The sequence below is a fragment of the Belonocnema kinseyi genome, chromosome 3 (genome assembly GCF_010883055.1).
Source record: "Belonocnema kinseyi isolate 2016_QV_RU_SX_M_011 chromosome 3, B_treatae_v1, whole genome shotgun sequence".
NCBI classification, from domain to species: domain Eukaryota; kingdom Metazoa; phylum Arthropoda; class Insecta; order Hymenoptera; family Cynipidae; genus Belonocnema; species Belonocnema kinseyi.
Genome location: NC_046659.1, coordinates 152,771,902 through 152,787,750, shown reverse-complemented (window position 1 = coordinate 152,787,750; position 15,849 = coordinate 152,771,902). Strand labels below are relative to the sequence as shown.

General features: G+C 23.7%; 1 protein-coding gene across 1 annotated transcript in view; it reads right to left on the bottom strand.

The window, feature by feature from the left end:
• Nucleotides 1-15,849, bottom strand: part of LOC117170070 (ATP-dependent RNA helicase dbp2-like) — a 43,750-nt gene that overhangs the window by 10,382 nt on the left and 17,519 nt on the right. Inside the window, exons 4-5 of the mRNA XM_033356592.1 lie at nt 11,015-11,043; nt 10,440-10,933 (exon numbers count right to left, since the gene is read on the bottom strand). Coding sequence (XP_033212483.1) covers nt 10,440-10,933; nt 11,015-11,043 — 523 coding nt within the window. The remainder of the gene's footprint in view (nt 1-10,439; nt 10,934-11,014; nt 11,044-15,849) is intronic.

Here is a 15,849-nt window from a genome sequence, read left to right as displayed (position 1 = left end):
TAAAAAATTGATTATTTTGGCTGAAGTTTCACTATTTTAGTTTAAAATTGATCTTTTGTATCGAAAATTTCATTATTCTGTTGAAATTTTTTTTTTTTTTTTAATTAATTTTTCAACTGAAAATTTCACTTTTTATTTTGGTGGAAAATTGATCTTTTTTGGTTGAAAATTCATGTATTTGGTTGAAAATTCCACTTATTAGTTAAAAATTCACATTGTGTTTTTGGTAAAATTCAACTGTTTTTTATTCAAAATTAAAATATTTGTCGCTAAAATATCAACTATTACATTTTTCATTAAGAAATCACATTTTTAGTTGAATATTAATTTGCTTCGTTGAGTAATTGTCCTACTATGTTAAAAATTATTATTTTTGTTGTTGAATATTCATAATTTTTTTCGAAAATTTGTCGTTTTGGTCGATTCAAACTGTTTTTTATTTAAAAATAAGATCTTCGATGAAAAATTCAACTATATAGCTGAAAGTTGAACTGCTTCATCAAAAATTGATTATTTTGGCTGAAGTTTCACTATTTTAGTTTAAAATTGATCTTTTGTATCGAAAATTTCATTATTTTGTTGAAATTGTTTATTTTTTAAAATTAATTTTTCAACTGAAAATTTCACTATTTTATTTTTGGTGGAAAATTGATCTTTTTTAGTTGAAAATTCATGTATTTGGTTAAAAATTGGTCTTTTTGATAATAAATTCATCTATTTTAACAGAAATTACATTTTTTAAATCAAAAATGAAACTGGTTAAAAGTGAATCCTTTTGGATTGATAATTCAACCATTTTGTTGAAATATCGTCTTTTTTGTTAGAAAGTTACTATTATTGATTAGAAATTAAAATATTTCTTAGTTGATATATCAACTATTACACTTTTCATTAAGAATTAATCATTTATTAGTTGAAAATTAATAACTTCGTTCGAAGTTGAATCACTGTATGAAAAATTTATTTTATTATTTTTTTTTTTTTTTGGTTAAAGATTTATCATTTTAGTTGAAAACTTATCTCTTCGATTTAAAATTTAACTATTTTAACTCTTTAATTACGAACGTTAAAAATTGGTAAAATCACCTTGTAAAATCAAAGTGTGAAATTTTTAATACGGGAACAACAGCTGAATTAAAATAATAATTAATGAATTCATATTTACAGTTTTCTAAACTCCCAACGTTTTTGATAAAAAATTTGCAATTTAAAAGGCTTTTAATTTTTAATTATTCAAGTCATCTTGAAAGTTGACAAATGAACTTGAAAAAATGGTTGTAATCACACACTTATTTTAAATAACATTACATCATGTGGATACGAAATTTGTGATATTTCAAGGGACAGGATAAATTTTTCTTCTAGAAACTGGGTAAAAATTCTCGGATCAAAAAATAAATTAATAACTGTCATTTCCCGGTTTTCCGGGTCCAGTGGTCACCCTGAATCCTTCTTAATCAAAAATTAGTCCAATGCCAGCATGTCTCAAGTCTCTAAGTCACGAGTGCATAATATTTTCTAGAAATGTATGCTGATCTTCGACGAGTGATCGCTTCTGGTATTTCAAGGAAAAAAATTTCCTTGTAGAGAAAATCACCAGATCATGTGGTAATTTCTCGGACAATGATATATGTTATTCAAGGCACAATTTTTCGTCTTTCTATGGATATTTCTAAGCTTCTATCATCTGAGAAAACTCGATACGCTTCGTTGAAAAAATGAAAAAAAAAAAAAAAAAACAAAACAAAAGGGAAATGTGTGCAATGTAGCGCAAAAGAAAATAAGGGAAACAAATAAGTCACTGTGTCTGCCCAATACTGGCAGTACACCACTTTGATTTAGGAAACTCTGTGCCTCTGAAAAAGAAAAACCAGACTGACTTAGCTGCCGAAGCTTTTGTTACATTTCTAGAATTTTTTTTCTTTTTATTTTTTGTTCCTTTTCACGAGTGTGACATGCAAGCACAAATAAAAATATAATCCATACTTGACTGTAAATTAAAGAGAAAAGCCATCTGACTTAAAAAGACGATTAGTTTAAAATAAAATTTCTATTTGATTTCAAATAATCGGGAGGTAATCAAAATATCAACTCGTAAGTTTCCGATAAAGTTTGTTCACACAAATCGACGGAATCAGACTGATTATCAGGTATCGGATATTTTTTCATTTTTATCCTCGAATGTAGACAATTTTTTTTAAATAACGCACCACTGGCTAATCCAATAATTGTTGCCAATTTCCTGTTTATTGGGAGCAGTGCCGGCTTAAGGAAAAATGCCCCCCCCCCCCGCCACCAACACCTTCAAAACTTTTTTCTATTCAATCTCCTCGACAAATGTTACCAAATGTGTTTAGTAATAAGAATTTTATTCGATATTACCTGTTTATTTTATAAGTATATATTAAATTAAAAAATTATATTTTATGATCAAATTTATTTCCGAATGTTTCTAAGCATCATTGATTAAAGAGAAAAATTCAAATGTAAATGATTTTTTAATATTGGAAAATAATGGTTTTTTTTAATTTTTCAGCATTTAAAATTTATCTTTAGATAAATCTCGAATTATTTTTTAAAGAAGATAAAAGTTTTTACAAGATTCGAACATAATTTCAACCTTAAAAAGTTACAAAAATAATTTCAATATTCACAAGATTTCAAAAAATTTTTAAAAAATGTAGATTTTTAAAGATTTCGAAAAAAGCTTTAAAAGAATTGTGCAAGGTTGGAGAATAAAAATTGTTTCTTAAGATTCCTGGATAAATTTTAAATTATTTCTAAAACTGTGAAAAAAATATAAGCTTTTAAAGCAATTTTTTTTTATTTAAAGAGATTTTTCAAAAAATTTCAATTAAAAATTCTAATGATTTTAAACGATATTTTAAAATAAAATTGATATATTTGTAAAGATTTTTAAAAATATTAAATTAATTTAAAAACTTGAGAGAATAATTAAAAAGAGTTTTAAAATTTCAAAATATTCCCAAAATTGTCAAAAGATTTAGGAATAGTTTTTATTTTTTATTTTGGAGAATTCTAAACAATTTTAGGAAAAATTCGAATAGTTGTAACTGATATTTAGACGACTTAGAAGTTAAATTTTTTTCTTCCAATTTTTTTAATTTAAAAAGATTTTTCTAAATTTCACGAATAATTTAAGTTAGTTTAAAATATGCTTCAAAATTCACCTCTACTGGTATACATTCCATCTTTTTGGTCATAAATTCAACTGTTTAGTTGAAATTAATCTATTTTGTTTAAAGATTAAACTACTTTCTTGAAAATTCGACTTTTTTATGGATTCAACTGTTTTTGATTAAAATTAAACTTTTAAATTTAAATATAAACTATTAAATTTTTCGTTAAGAATTTATATTTTTGTTTAAAAATTCAACTAATTGGTTCCAAGTAAAACTACTTTGTTAAAAATTAATTTTTTCGTACCAAGTGTCATTATTTTAATTTTAAATTCATATCTGATTGAAAAGGAAACTACGTTGTTGAAAATTCATAATTTATGGTAGAAAATTAATCTTCTAGGTAGAAATTTGATTTGTGTTTGTTACAAAATGAAACTGGTTAAAAATTAATCTTTTTTGGTTAAGGATTCAACTATTTTGTTGAAAAATTCGATTTTTTGAATATTTTCAAATGTTTTTTTACATCAAATTAAAACATTTTTTGGTTGGACATTCCACTATTTGGTTGGAAATTAACTTTTTTTTTTTTAATTTATTATTTTCCACATCTGAAATCTGCAAAATATCGTTGAACTTTATATTTTTTACAAAAAATTATTTGTAGAATTTTTGAATTGTCACGTTTCCAAAAATGGTTCAACTTTAATTTTAAAGCCAGAAAGATGAATTTTTTCAGAATACAGTTAAATTTTAAACGCAAAAAGATACATTTTTAACAACAACAAAAAATCATTTTCAACGAAGAAAGATGACTTTTTTAACATAAAAGATTAATTTTCTACCCAAAAGACCGAAACGAGAAAAAAACAACGAATGTTGAACAAAATCGTTGAATTCTTAATCAAATAGACGACTTTTATAATCAAAAAATATACATTTAAAACCAAATTTTGAATTTTCAATTAAAACAGATGCTTTTTTTAACCGAAAATTGAATTTCCAATAAAATTGTTAAATTTTGAAGCCAAAAAGAAGAATTATCCGTAAAACAGTTAAGTTTTCAAGTTTCTTTAAACTGAAAATATGATTCTTCAAGAAAAAAGTTCCTTCTCTACTAAATATTTAAATTTTCATAACAAAATAGTTGAATTTTTAACTAAAAAATATCAGTTTTCAACCAAAAATGGAATAGTTAAGTTTTCAGTTGAAAAATTAATTTTCCACAAAAAAAAAAAGAAACAATAAATTGGCAATCAAAAATTGCAGTTAAATTTTTAATTAAAAAAATTAATGTTCAAACAGAGAGACGGATTTTGGACTGAAACGATGGAATATTCAATTGCAATAGATACATTTTCCATTAAAAAAAAATAATTTAAGAAAAAAAAAGTTAAATTTTTATACAAATTAAAAAAAAAATCAGCTAAAGTGAAGAATCTTTAAATGGAATCATTGAATTTTTAACTGAAAATATTAAATTTCAACAAACAATTGAATAATTACGTTTTAGGGTTAGAAAATTTAATTTTTAAACAAAAAAGAAAATGTTCAATAACACCGTTAAAGTTTTAATTGGAGTAGTTAAATTTGCAGTAAAAAAAATATATTTTTCAAAAATGAAAAAAAAATTCAACGAAATAGCTCACTTTTTAAGCAAAGAGATGAATTTTCAATTAAAATGACAAATCTACGATCAGAAAAATTATTTTTCAACAAGAGATTTTAACTTGCAACCAAAAATAAAAGTTAAATGTTCAGTGAAAAAAAAAAATTTTAAACAGAAAACAAATGTTACCGAAATAGTTAAAAACAGTAATATAAAGCTAGTTTTACAAATGAAGAATCATTGTTATTCAATTTAAATTTGCAACAACAAAAAATTAAACAAATTCCCTGGCATATCCAGATTTTTCAAAAAATTTCTCACGGCCAATAACATTAAAAAATTCGAACTCCAAATCTAAATGCTCAATAAAAATAATAACGTATAAACGGAAAATTCTTTAAATTAAAATATAAAACTCAAAATGGAAAATTTTTTAAGCACACGATTTTCGAATTAAGCATTGTAAACTGAATAATACCATAAAAAATAATAACAGGCCTCACAGTCACTATGGGATAACATATAGGGACCAAGGGTTTAGGTTAAATTGGTAAGGTTTCTAAACAATTCAAATTAGATACAAAAGAATTCAAATGAATTTAACATTCTTTTTTTTAATTAAAAAATTCGACTGATCTCCATAAATTGAAAATAAGCTTAAAATAATTTAAGGTAAACGAGAAGAATTTGAGCAAGTTCATAAAAGTTCAAGGTAAATGCAAATTTTTAAAATGAATTGTTAACCATTTAAAAATATAAACATTTTCTTTGAATTCAGCAAGTTTGAAATGATATAAGAAAAATTCAAGGGAATTGAAAAGAATTTGAGTCAAAAAATCTATTGAATTATATAAAATTGAGCGAACTTAAAAGAATTTAAGAAAATTACAAAATTCACGAGAATTCCAGAGAATTTAAAAGAAGTCAAGGTGAAATAAAAAAGTTTTAAATCTCATCAAATCTTTGCAACCCTACTAATTTCTAACCAAAAAATGTAATACAAAAGAATTCAAATAAATTGGAGAAAAAATTAAAAACTAAGCAATTCCATTGATAACAAAAAAATTTGGCCGAATTTAGAAGAATTTAAGGGAAAAAAGAATTCGACAAAATTAATGAAGAGAATTCAAAACAATTCGAAAACAAGAAAAAATTCACTGAATTGAGAAAGTTTGAAATAAGTTTACAAAAATTAAAGAGAATTTAAAACAATATGATGAAATTCCCAAGAATTTAAAGTGACTTTCAAAGACTTAAGAATGCATTAAACACAAACTTTTTAAAAATCCATTTAATTGAGAGGAATTTAGAAGAATTCAAACGAATTTAGGATAACCTGGTAAGAATCATTAAAAATTCAAAGCAAGTAAAGCTGTATTATTTTTAATCAAAACCGTTTGAAATTGAAAATTTGTAGACTACAATTTTTTTTTAATGGACAGTTTTATTAAAAAGGAGTTGTAATTTTATCATTTCTACTTCAAAGCGTTTTAAATTGAACAATATTATTTTGAATTTCGAATCTAAATAGTTTAAGAATAAAATTTCGAGAATATGACAAGTTAAAAACTTTAAAACTGAAATATTTGGAGATTGAAATTTTGAAAATCCGCAACAACTTTCTTCTGAAGATTATCCTTTTAGTCATAAATTTTATTCTTTGGTTGAAAATTTAATAATTTTCTTAAAAAGACATCCATGTGGGTTGCAAATTGTTTACAGTTTTTATTTTTTTTAATAATTTTTAAAATTTTTAATTTAAAAAAAAATTTTGTTAATTAAATGAATTTTTAAACGTTTTTTTTTTCTCATACGTCTGTTTTAGGAGAAATTTCGTCTTTTTTTTTATTAAATATATAATTTTTCGGTTGAAAATTAAACTCATTTTTTGAAAGATTGTCTTTTTGATTTTAAAATTCACCTGCTTGAATAGAAATTACTTCATTCTTGGATAAAAATGCAACTGCTGGTTGAAAATTTATAAATTTTGTTAAAAAGTTATAATATTTTGCAAAAAATTTACTTTTTGTTCAAAATTTATATTTTGGAGTTGAAAAATGGACTGAAATCTTTTCTGAATTTTCTGAAAATTCAAATACCTTTTTTTAATTAATCCTTTTTGGTTGAAAAAACTAGTCTTTTTGGATTAAAAATTCAATGTCTTTCTTAGAAAATTATTTTTTTTTGTTAAAAAAAAAATAAATTTTCAATCTTGCAGAGTCGACTGGAAACTTTTTTTGGATGACAAAATCAAACAATTTAGTTAAAAAGTCATTCGTTTTTTGTTAATAATTTGTCTTCTTTGATGGAAAATTGATTTTTTTTCGTAAAAACTTATTTTATGTTTAAAAATTCATATTTTGATTGTAAAAACTGAACTGAAATCTGTTTCAGCAGAAAATTCAACTATTTTTTTAAAATTTATCTTTTTGATTTAAAAGTTGATCTGTTTTAGAAGAAGCTTAATTTTTTAAAATGAAAATGCATCATTTTGGTTAAAAATCATTCTTCTTTGCTTGAGAAATCAACTAATTTGTTTGAAAGATTTACTTGAATTACTTTGTTAAGAAATCACTGTTTTTAGTTATAGATTTATATTTTTAGTAGAAAAGTCATTTGTTTGGTTAGAATGTTAATTATTTTGTTGAAATTAATCCTTTTGAATCGAAAATTCAACTAATTGGGTAAAAGTTAAACTATATTGTTAAAACTTTTTTTTTTTTGAACGCTTATGTCTTTGTTTGAAAATTTAACTGTTTAGTCGAAAATACTTTTTGATTTTTTTAAATTAATTTTTTAACAGAAAATATAACTTTTCTGTTTTTTAAAAATCGATCTTCTTGATTTGAAAATTCGCCTTTTGTGTTAAAACAATCATTTTTTTGTTTTAAAGTTCATTTTTGGTGGGTAAAAATGAATCAGTTTCGTGGAAAATTAATTTTTTGCTGAAAAGACATATTTTTCGTTTGAAAATTCAATTCCTTGGAATCTATTCAAATTGACTAAAATACTTAAAATTTAAAGCTCCTCAAACTGCCTTTAAGTTTTAAAAATACCCTAAAATTGGAAAAATTCCTTTAAATTATCAAAATCTATTAAAAATTTCTCGGAATCTTGAAAAATATCCGGAAATGCCAATAGGTGATAAAAAAATGTTAAATAAGACAAACAAATTTAACCAAATGGTTAAATTTTCAAGCAAAAAAGATGAATAGTCTGCATTTTTAAACCATAAAAGTTCAATTTTTAACCAAAAAATTAAGTAGATGAATTTCTCTCAAGAAAACTTAATTTTCAATTAAAAAAATAGCAATAAAAACTAATTTTCTACGAAAAAGTTGAATTTTGTACTAAATAGTTTAATTTTATACCAAATTTTTTAAATTGTTAATAAAATAGTCTAATCCTCGACGAAAATAGATAAATCTTCAACTAAGAAGTTGCATTTTTAACCAAAAACTCAAAAAGGGATGAAGTTTCTACCAAAAAAACTGTTCAGTTTACAATGAAAAATAATGTTAACCAAATTGTTGAATTTTAAACAAAAAAATATTAATGTTTATCAAAAAATGTTATAGTAGAAATTTCCACAGAAAATTTTAATTAAAAACAAAAAACAATTTGTTGAATTTTCAAGCAAAAAAGCCTAATTCTCTATAAAACAATTTAATTTTGAAAACGAGAACATAAAATCACTACAAAAAAGTTTATTTACAACTAATCAGTTGACTTTTTTCACAAAATATTTGAATTTGCAGTTTAAAAGAACAAACATTTTTTCAACAAAAAGAATGATTAATTTTGTTTTTTAACCAAAAAACGATCTTACAACTAAAATTATGAATCTTTAACGAAAAACATGAAATTTGAAAATATTCGTTCAACTTTCAACCAAGTAGTGGAATTTTTAATAAATCATTTGTTTGGTTCAAAATTCTACTTTTTGGTTACAAATTCTACTATTTAGTTAAAGATTTCAATATTTTGTTGAAAATTAAAGTATTTTGTTAAAAAGTAATTGTTTTTGGTCGAATATTTATATTGTTTGGTTGACAATTCATTTTTTTTGTTAACAATTAATTCTTTTTATTTAAAAAGTCTATTTTTGTTTAAGAAATAATCTCTTTGAATCAAAAAACATACTTTTTGTGAAAATTCAACGATTGGTTTGAAAAATTAATCGTTTTTGGTCGAAAATTTATACTTTTGTAAAAAATTCATATTTTTTTTTTTGAAAATTTATCTTTTTGATTGAAAATTAATTCCTTTTATTTGAAAATTCTATTATTGTATTGTTGTTTAAGAAATAATCTCTTTTACCTAAAAAACATACTTTTTGTGAAAATTCAACGTTTTTTTTGAAAAATTCATCATTTTTGGTCCAAAATGTATACTTTTGTAGAAAATTAATATTTTTTGGTTAAAAATTTATCTTTTGGTGGAAAAATCTTTTTTTTTTAAGTTACAAATTCACCTTTTATGTCAGAAAGTTAATAATTTTTATTGAACTCTAATATTATATTTTAGGTGTTTAGTTTAAAACTTCACAAATTCGTTGAATGTTTAATTATTTTATTGAAAATTCTCCTAGTTTCTTCAAAAGTTACCTTTTTTTGTTTAAAATTAATCTCTTGGTTCCAAAAAAACTATAATTTGGTTCAAAATTTATCTTTTTTGAGTGAAAGTTAATTCTTTTGATCAAAAACAAAACAAAAAAGTATCCTATTTCTGTTCCAGAATTAATCTGAATTCAATTATTTAGTTAAAAAAGACATATTTTTTTTGTCGAAAATTCATCCTTTTTGGATTGAAATTTCTCTTTTACTTAAAAAATAGTCTTTTTGAATGGCAAATTTAATTATTTACTAAAAAAGATCAACTTTTGGCTAAAAATTCATCTCTTGGTTAGAAATTCTACTGTTTGGTTTGAAAATTCAACTATTTTCTTAAAAAGTAATCTTTTTTTTATCAAAATTTCAACTGATTTATTGAACACTTGTATTTTTTTTTCATAGAAAATCCAACCTTTTGGTGTAAAAATCGTCATTTGTTAGAAAAGTCATATTTTTAGTTGAAAATTCGCCTTCCTTGCTTCAAAATTAAGCTTTATTATAAAATATTCATATTTCCAAATTAAAAATTATGTTTGAAAATACAACTCTTCCTGGTTAAAGTTTAATCTCCTCCGTTTGAAAACTCGATCATTTGTTTCAAGATTCGTCGATTAGGAAAGTGTAATAAAAACTGTATTTGGTCTGAAAGTTGTAATTTTGAATAAAATGATATTTTTTCAATTGAAAAAAAGGTGAGAAAAGAGGAGAAGCCCCAAAATAGGAGAAAAGGGTGAAAAATTGTGAGAAAATTGAAAATAGGTGACACTCTGTGATGACTGTAATAGGGATTAAAGGGAGAGCAGTCTGTGAGGCCCGAGGTAAAACAATTCGACTAAATATTTTAAAAGCTAGCGAAATGAAACTTGGACCAAAATTTGTCCACTCTGACCCTGATTCTATATAATCTTTTCAAATCTTTCATTTCTCTCCATTTCGCAGTGAAAAAAAAAAAAAAAAAAAAAAAAAAAAAAAAAAAAAAAAAAAAAAAAAAAAAAAAAAAAAAAAAAAAAAAAAAAAAAGTGAACCGGCACTGTTCGGGAGGGAAAAAAGGAATTTTGAAACCTGTTGTTCACATACCCAATCCTCTTGCGGCGACATCGGTGGCCACGAGAATGGAGGCGCGACCGCTTCGAAATTCCTGGAGGACATGATCTCTCTCCTGCTGGGTCTTGTCACCATGAATGCTGAGCGCTTGCCATCCGTCGCGTCTGATTGTTCGCGTTATATCGTCCACTTTTCGCTTCGTCTCCACAAATATAATAGTCTTGTTCTCCTTCTCCGTGCTGATTTCTTGCAAAAGTCGAATCAACTTGTTGTCTTTCTCAAATTCCTGACAGACATCGACTATCTGGACAATGTTGTGATTGGCGGAGAGGGTGAGAGAACCGATATTCAGGTGCATGTAATCCGTGAGGAAGTCTTCGGCGAGGGCTCGCACCTCCTTCGGCCAGGTTGCTGACCACATTAAAACCTGTCGGTCGGGTCGTATTTGCTCGATGATTTTGCGAATCTGGGGCTCGAATCCCATGTCCAACATTCGGTCCGCTTCGTCAAGAACTAAGTAGGTGCATCTGTAATTTTTTAATTTTTTTTTTTTTAATCATTATCTGATTGGCATTTTTTTCAATCCTGGAGAAAAAAAATTCCCTGACAATTCCAGGCTTTTTTCAGACATCTCAACCTTTTCCCAGGTATTATAGGTTTTTTTTAGATTACGGAGCCATTAAAATATTATGTATTTCTGAAAACAACAGACTCGGAATATGGATACATTTTCGCGAGTTTATTATAAACAATGTGTTTTTTTCAGCTTCATGGGATTCAATTAGAATGTTTAATTTCCACTTCACAAAGCCTTCACAAATTTTTATTACAAAGATATTCCTAAATGTAATAGGATTATTGATTAATTATGTAATTAAATAATACGAAAAACATAATTAAGCGTTTTTTGAATTTGTCTTTGAGTTCCGTGATTATTTAGGTGCATATTTAGGTAAAAACTGTGAGTACTCTCTCCTAATTTTTTAATTAAAAATATTGCATTTTCAACAAGACATGTGCATTTTAAACCGAATAATTGAATTTTCAATGAAAAAGATGTACTTTCGACCAAAAAAGACGATCTTTCAATAAAAACATGAATTCTCAACCAAGAATGGAATATTTAAATTTTCAGTTAAAAAAATAATTTTGCAATCAAAGTGAAGAATTTTTAACAAAAATTATAAATATTTAGCTGGCATAAATAAATGTTTTACTATTAAAGTTAGGAATTTTTAAACAAACAGATTAATTTTCGACCAAAAAAGACGATTTTTAAACAAAATACTTGAATTTTCAGTGAAATAAATTAATTTTCATCAAAATAGTTGAATTTTGATAATTAATTTTTTATCAAAGTCATGAATTTCCACCAAAGAAAGGTGAATTTTCAATCAAAAAGATAAATTTTCGAAAAAGTTTATTTTTCAAACAATAAAATTTATTTTCTACTGAAAAAATCGATTTTTTAAACAAAATACATGGATTTTTAAAGAAATAGTTGAATTTTTAACTATAGTAGATCAATTTTCAACCAAAAATAGTGACATTTTCCAAAAAAGTGATGAATTTTGAACTAAATATTTCAATTTTCATCTATTAAAAAAGATAAATTTTTAACCAAAAAAAGATTAATTAAATTTTCAGTTAAAAAAATTAAGTTTTCACCAAAGTGAAGAATTTTCAACACAAATGATAAATATTAACCTGGCAAAGATGAATTTTCAACAAAAATAATGAATATTTATTTGGGATAGATGAATTTTCAACTATCAAGATAAATTATCAAACAAGAAGATTAGTTTTCGAACCAGAAGACTAATTTTCTACAAAGAAAAAAAGATTTTTTGACAATATACTTAAATTTTCAATGAAATAAATGAATTTTCAAATAAAAACATGAATTTTCAACCAAATAGTCCAATTTTCATCAAAAAAATATAAGTTTTCAACCAAAAATGAAAGTTAAATTTACAGTTTAAAAAATTAATTAAATAATAAAGAACAATTTTTCAACGAAAACATGAATTCTTAACCAAATAGTTCAATTTTCATTTACTAAAAAAAATTAGTTTTCAACCAAAAATAGAATAGTTAAAATTTGAGTTAAAAAAATTGCGTTTTTCACCAAAGTGAAGAATTTTCAACAAAAATTATGAATATTTAACTGTCCTAGATGAATTTTCAAACAAGAATATTAAGTTTCGATAAAAAAAATACGATTTTCAACAAAGAAAAACATGAATCCTCAACCAAATAGTTCAATTTTCAACTAAAAAATATTAGTTGTCAATCAAAAATGGGATTGTTAAATTTTTAGCTTAAAAAAAACTAATTTTCCACCAAAGTGAAGAATTCTCAACAAAAGCGATGAATATTTAACTGGAATAGATGATTTTTCTACTAAAAAGATGAATTTTGAAACAAGAAGATTAATTTTCGACCAAAAAAGATGATTTTCAATCAAAAAATATGAATCCTCAACAAAATAGTTCAATTTTCATCTAAAAAATATTAGTATTCAATCAAAAATGGAATTGTTAAATTTTCATCTTGAAGAAAACTAATTTTCTACCAAGTGAAGAATGTTCAACAAAAGTAATGATTATTTATCTGAGATAGATGAATTTTCAACTAACAAGATGCATTGCCAAACAAGAAGATTAATGTTCTACCAAAAAGATGATTTTTTTTTGACAAAATACCTGCATTTTCAATTAAATAACTGACTTTTCAACTAAAAAAGTTAAATTTTCAACGAAATAGTTTAATTCTAAACTAAAAAAGATGAATATTCAATAAAAAAATGGAGTAATTAAATTTTGAGTTAAAAATAAAATTAATTTTCGGTTAAAGTGATGAATTTGAATTTAAAAAAATGTTAATTTTCAACTAAAATGGTAAATATTTAGTAGGAATACTTGAATTTTCAATCAAAAAGATAAATATTCAAAAAAGTTAATTGAAAACCAAAAAATTAATCTTTGTGGATTCAACTAGTTTTTTTAGAAATTCGTCCTCTTTGGGTCAACTCAGCTGGTCATTTCCCGGTTTTTCCCCGTTTGCAAACATTTTTCACGGTCAATGAAATTAGAAAAATGGAATACTAAAGCTAAAAAATTTTCCACTTGAGGTAATAAAAAACTTTTAAAATTTAAATTAAAAAATTTTTAATTAAAAAATGTTGTATTCAATGCTTTAAATTACGAAATTAATCAATGAACTTTAAAATCTTTAAAATTATATCATTCTAAGGAGTTTTAAGCTAGAAACATTAAGTATTGAAAAATTTTCAACTGAACACTTCTTAAATTAGAAATTAGAACTTCTAAATATCTGTCAAAATTAATTGATTTTTTTCTACAATTTTCAGAAAATCATGCAAATTTTAGAAAATTTCTTCTTTCATTTTGAAAAATTATTTTAAGAGAATATTTAAAACGTTTTTAAAAGATTTAAACAAAATGTTCAAAAAAGATTCTAGAAGATTTTAAGAAAACTGCCTAAAATTTGCATGATAATTTTTAATCTTTTCAAAACTCCTAAATGTCTTATAAAATTACTCAAATTTTTTCTACAAATATTCATTTGTAAATTATATATCAAAATTTAAAATTTTCAATTACAAATTAAGCATTTTTTAAATACAACAATTAAAATTGTAACGTTCAAAGTTTAAAGGCTCTTCAAAATTTTAATGATTCAAGGCTTTCTATGTCAAACAATTCAGTTTAAAATTGATTACTTTTAAATATTTTGTTTCAATTTAAATGTTTTAAATGAAAAGTAAAAAATGGCTTAAAATTCAATAATTAATCTTCTTATTTCAAAAATTTAAAATTGAATGGGTTCAAAATTGAATATTTTAGACTGAAACAATATTTTTAATTTAATAAAAGCCTTTAATTAAAAATATATCATCACGAAGTTAATTTTATGTTGAAAGTGGTTTATAAAGTTTCATTCAGACTTTCACATTTTTTAAATCACTAAAACTTTAATAAAAATTTCCTTTAATGTAATTAATAGTAAAAACATACTCAATAATTTCTTGAATTTTCTCTAAAATTCATGAATTTTAATAATAATTCAACAAATTTTTATTTTTCCACCAAAAAAAAAAAAAAAAACAAAAAACAAAGCAATTTTCAACCAATGTAAAGAATTTACAAACCAAAATTATGAATATATAATTGGATTTTGATAAAATACTTGAATTTTCAATTAAATAAATGCATTTCCAACTAAAAAAGACAAACTTTTAGTTCAAAATAGTTATATTTTGAACTAAAAAAGATCAATTTTTAATAGATGATTTTTCAACTATAATGATAAATCTTCAACTGAAATAGTTGAATTTTTAACCCAAAATATGAATTCTCAACTCGGAAGTTTGATTTCTTCCCAAAAAGACGATTGCCAATCAAATTAATTAATTTTCGACTAATAATCGAAATCAAATTTTCAGTGAAAAAAATTTATTTTCAATCAAAGGAGATGAATTTTACAACCAAAAAGACAAATTAAAAACAAAAAAATAGTTATATTGCCAGAAAAAGTGATGAATTTTCAACTAAAAATGTGAATTCTCAACCAAAGTGATGAATTTTTACGAAAATGTCGAACTTTTTAACTAAAAACGACAACTTTTCAACATAACTTAAATTTTCAACTAAGACAGATTTTTTTAGTCCAGAGAAAAAGAAAAAATTGTAAACAAACTATTGAATTTTAAACAAAAACATGCATTTTCAAATAAGACGATCAATATTTGACCAAAAAAGGAGAAAAATTCAACAACAAAAAACGAATTTTCATCAAAATATTTACATTTTCAACACGATAGATGAATTTGCAGCTAAAATAATGGACTTTCAACCAAATATGTAGATCAATTCAAAAAAATTATTTTTTTTTTTTAACTCAGAAGATTAATTTTCTAAAAATGGAATAGTTAATTTTTCAATCTAGGAGATAAGTCGACAACCCCAAAATTTTGTTTTAAAGTAGTTCAACTTTTAACCAAGTAATTGAATTTCTGAAATAAAAAAAATAGACTTTAACAAAATATTTGTATTGTCAACAAAATAAATTTTTCAACTAAATATGTATTTTATTGAACACTCATCTTTTTCATTTGAAAATTTATCTCTTTCTTTTGATATTCATAAACTTGATTCGGTAGAAAATTAATTGTTTTGTTGAAAATTCAACTGTTTTGTGGAAACATCGTACTTTCGGTTTGAAAATTTAAATGTTTTACTTAAGGGCATGCGACACAGTGGGATTCCTACATTACCAACCTCTTTTTTCCATTGAACAAAATTTTTTTGTGAACCACAGAACTTTTTTGGTAAATGAAATATCGAACTCAAAATTTGAGGAGAGCATAAGAAGACATTATTCTACGTTTATGTACTGCATTTGAATCGGAATTAAAAAA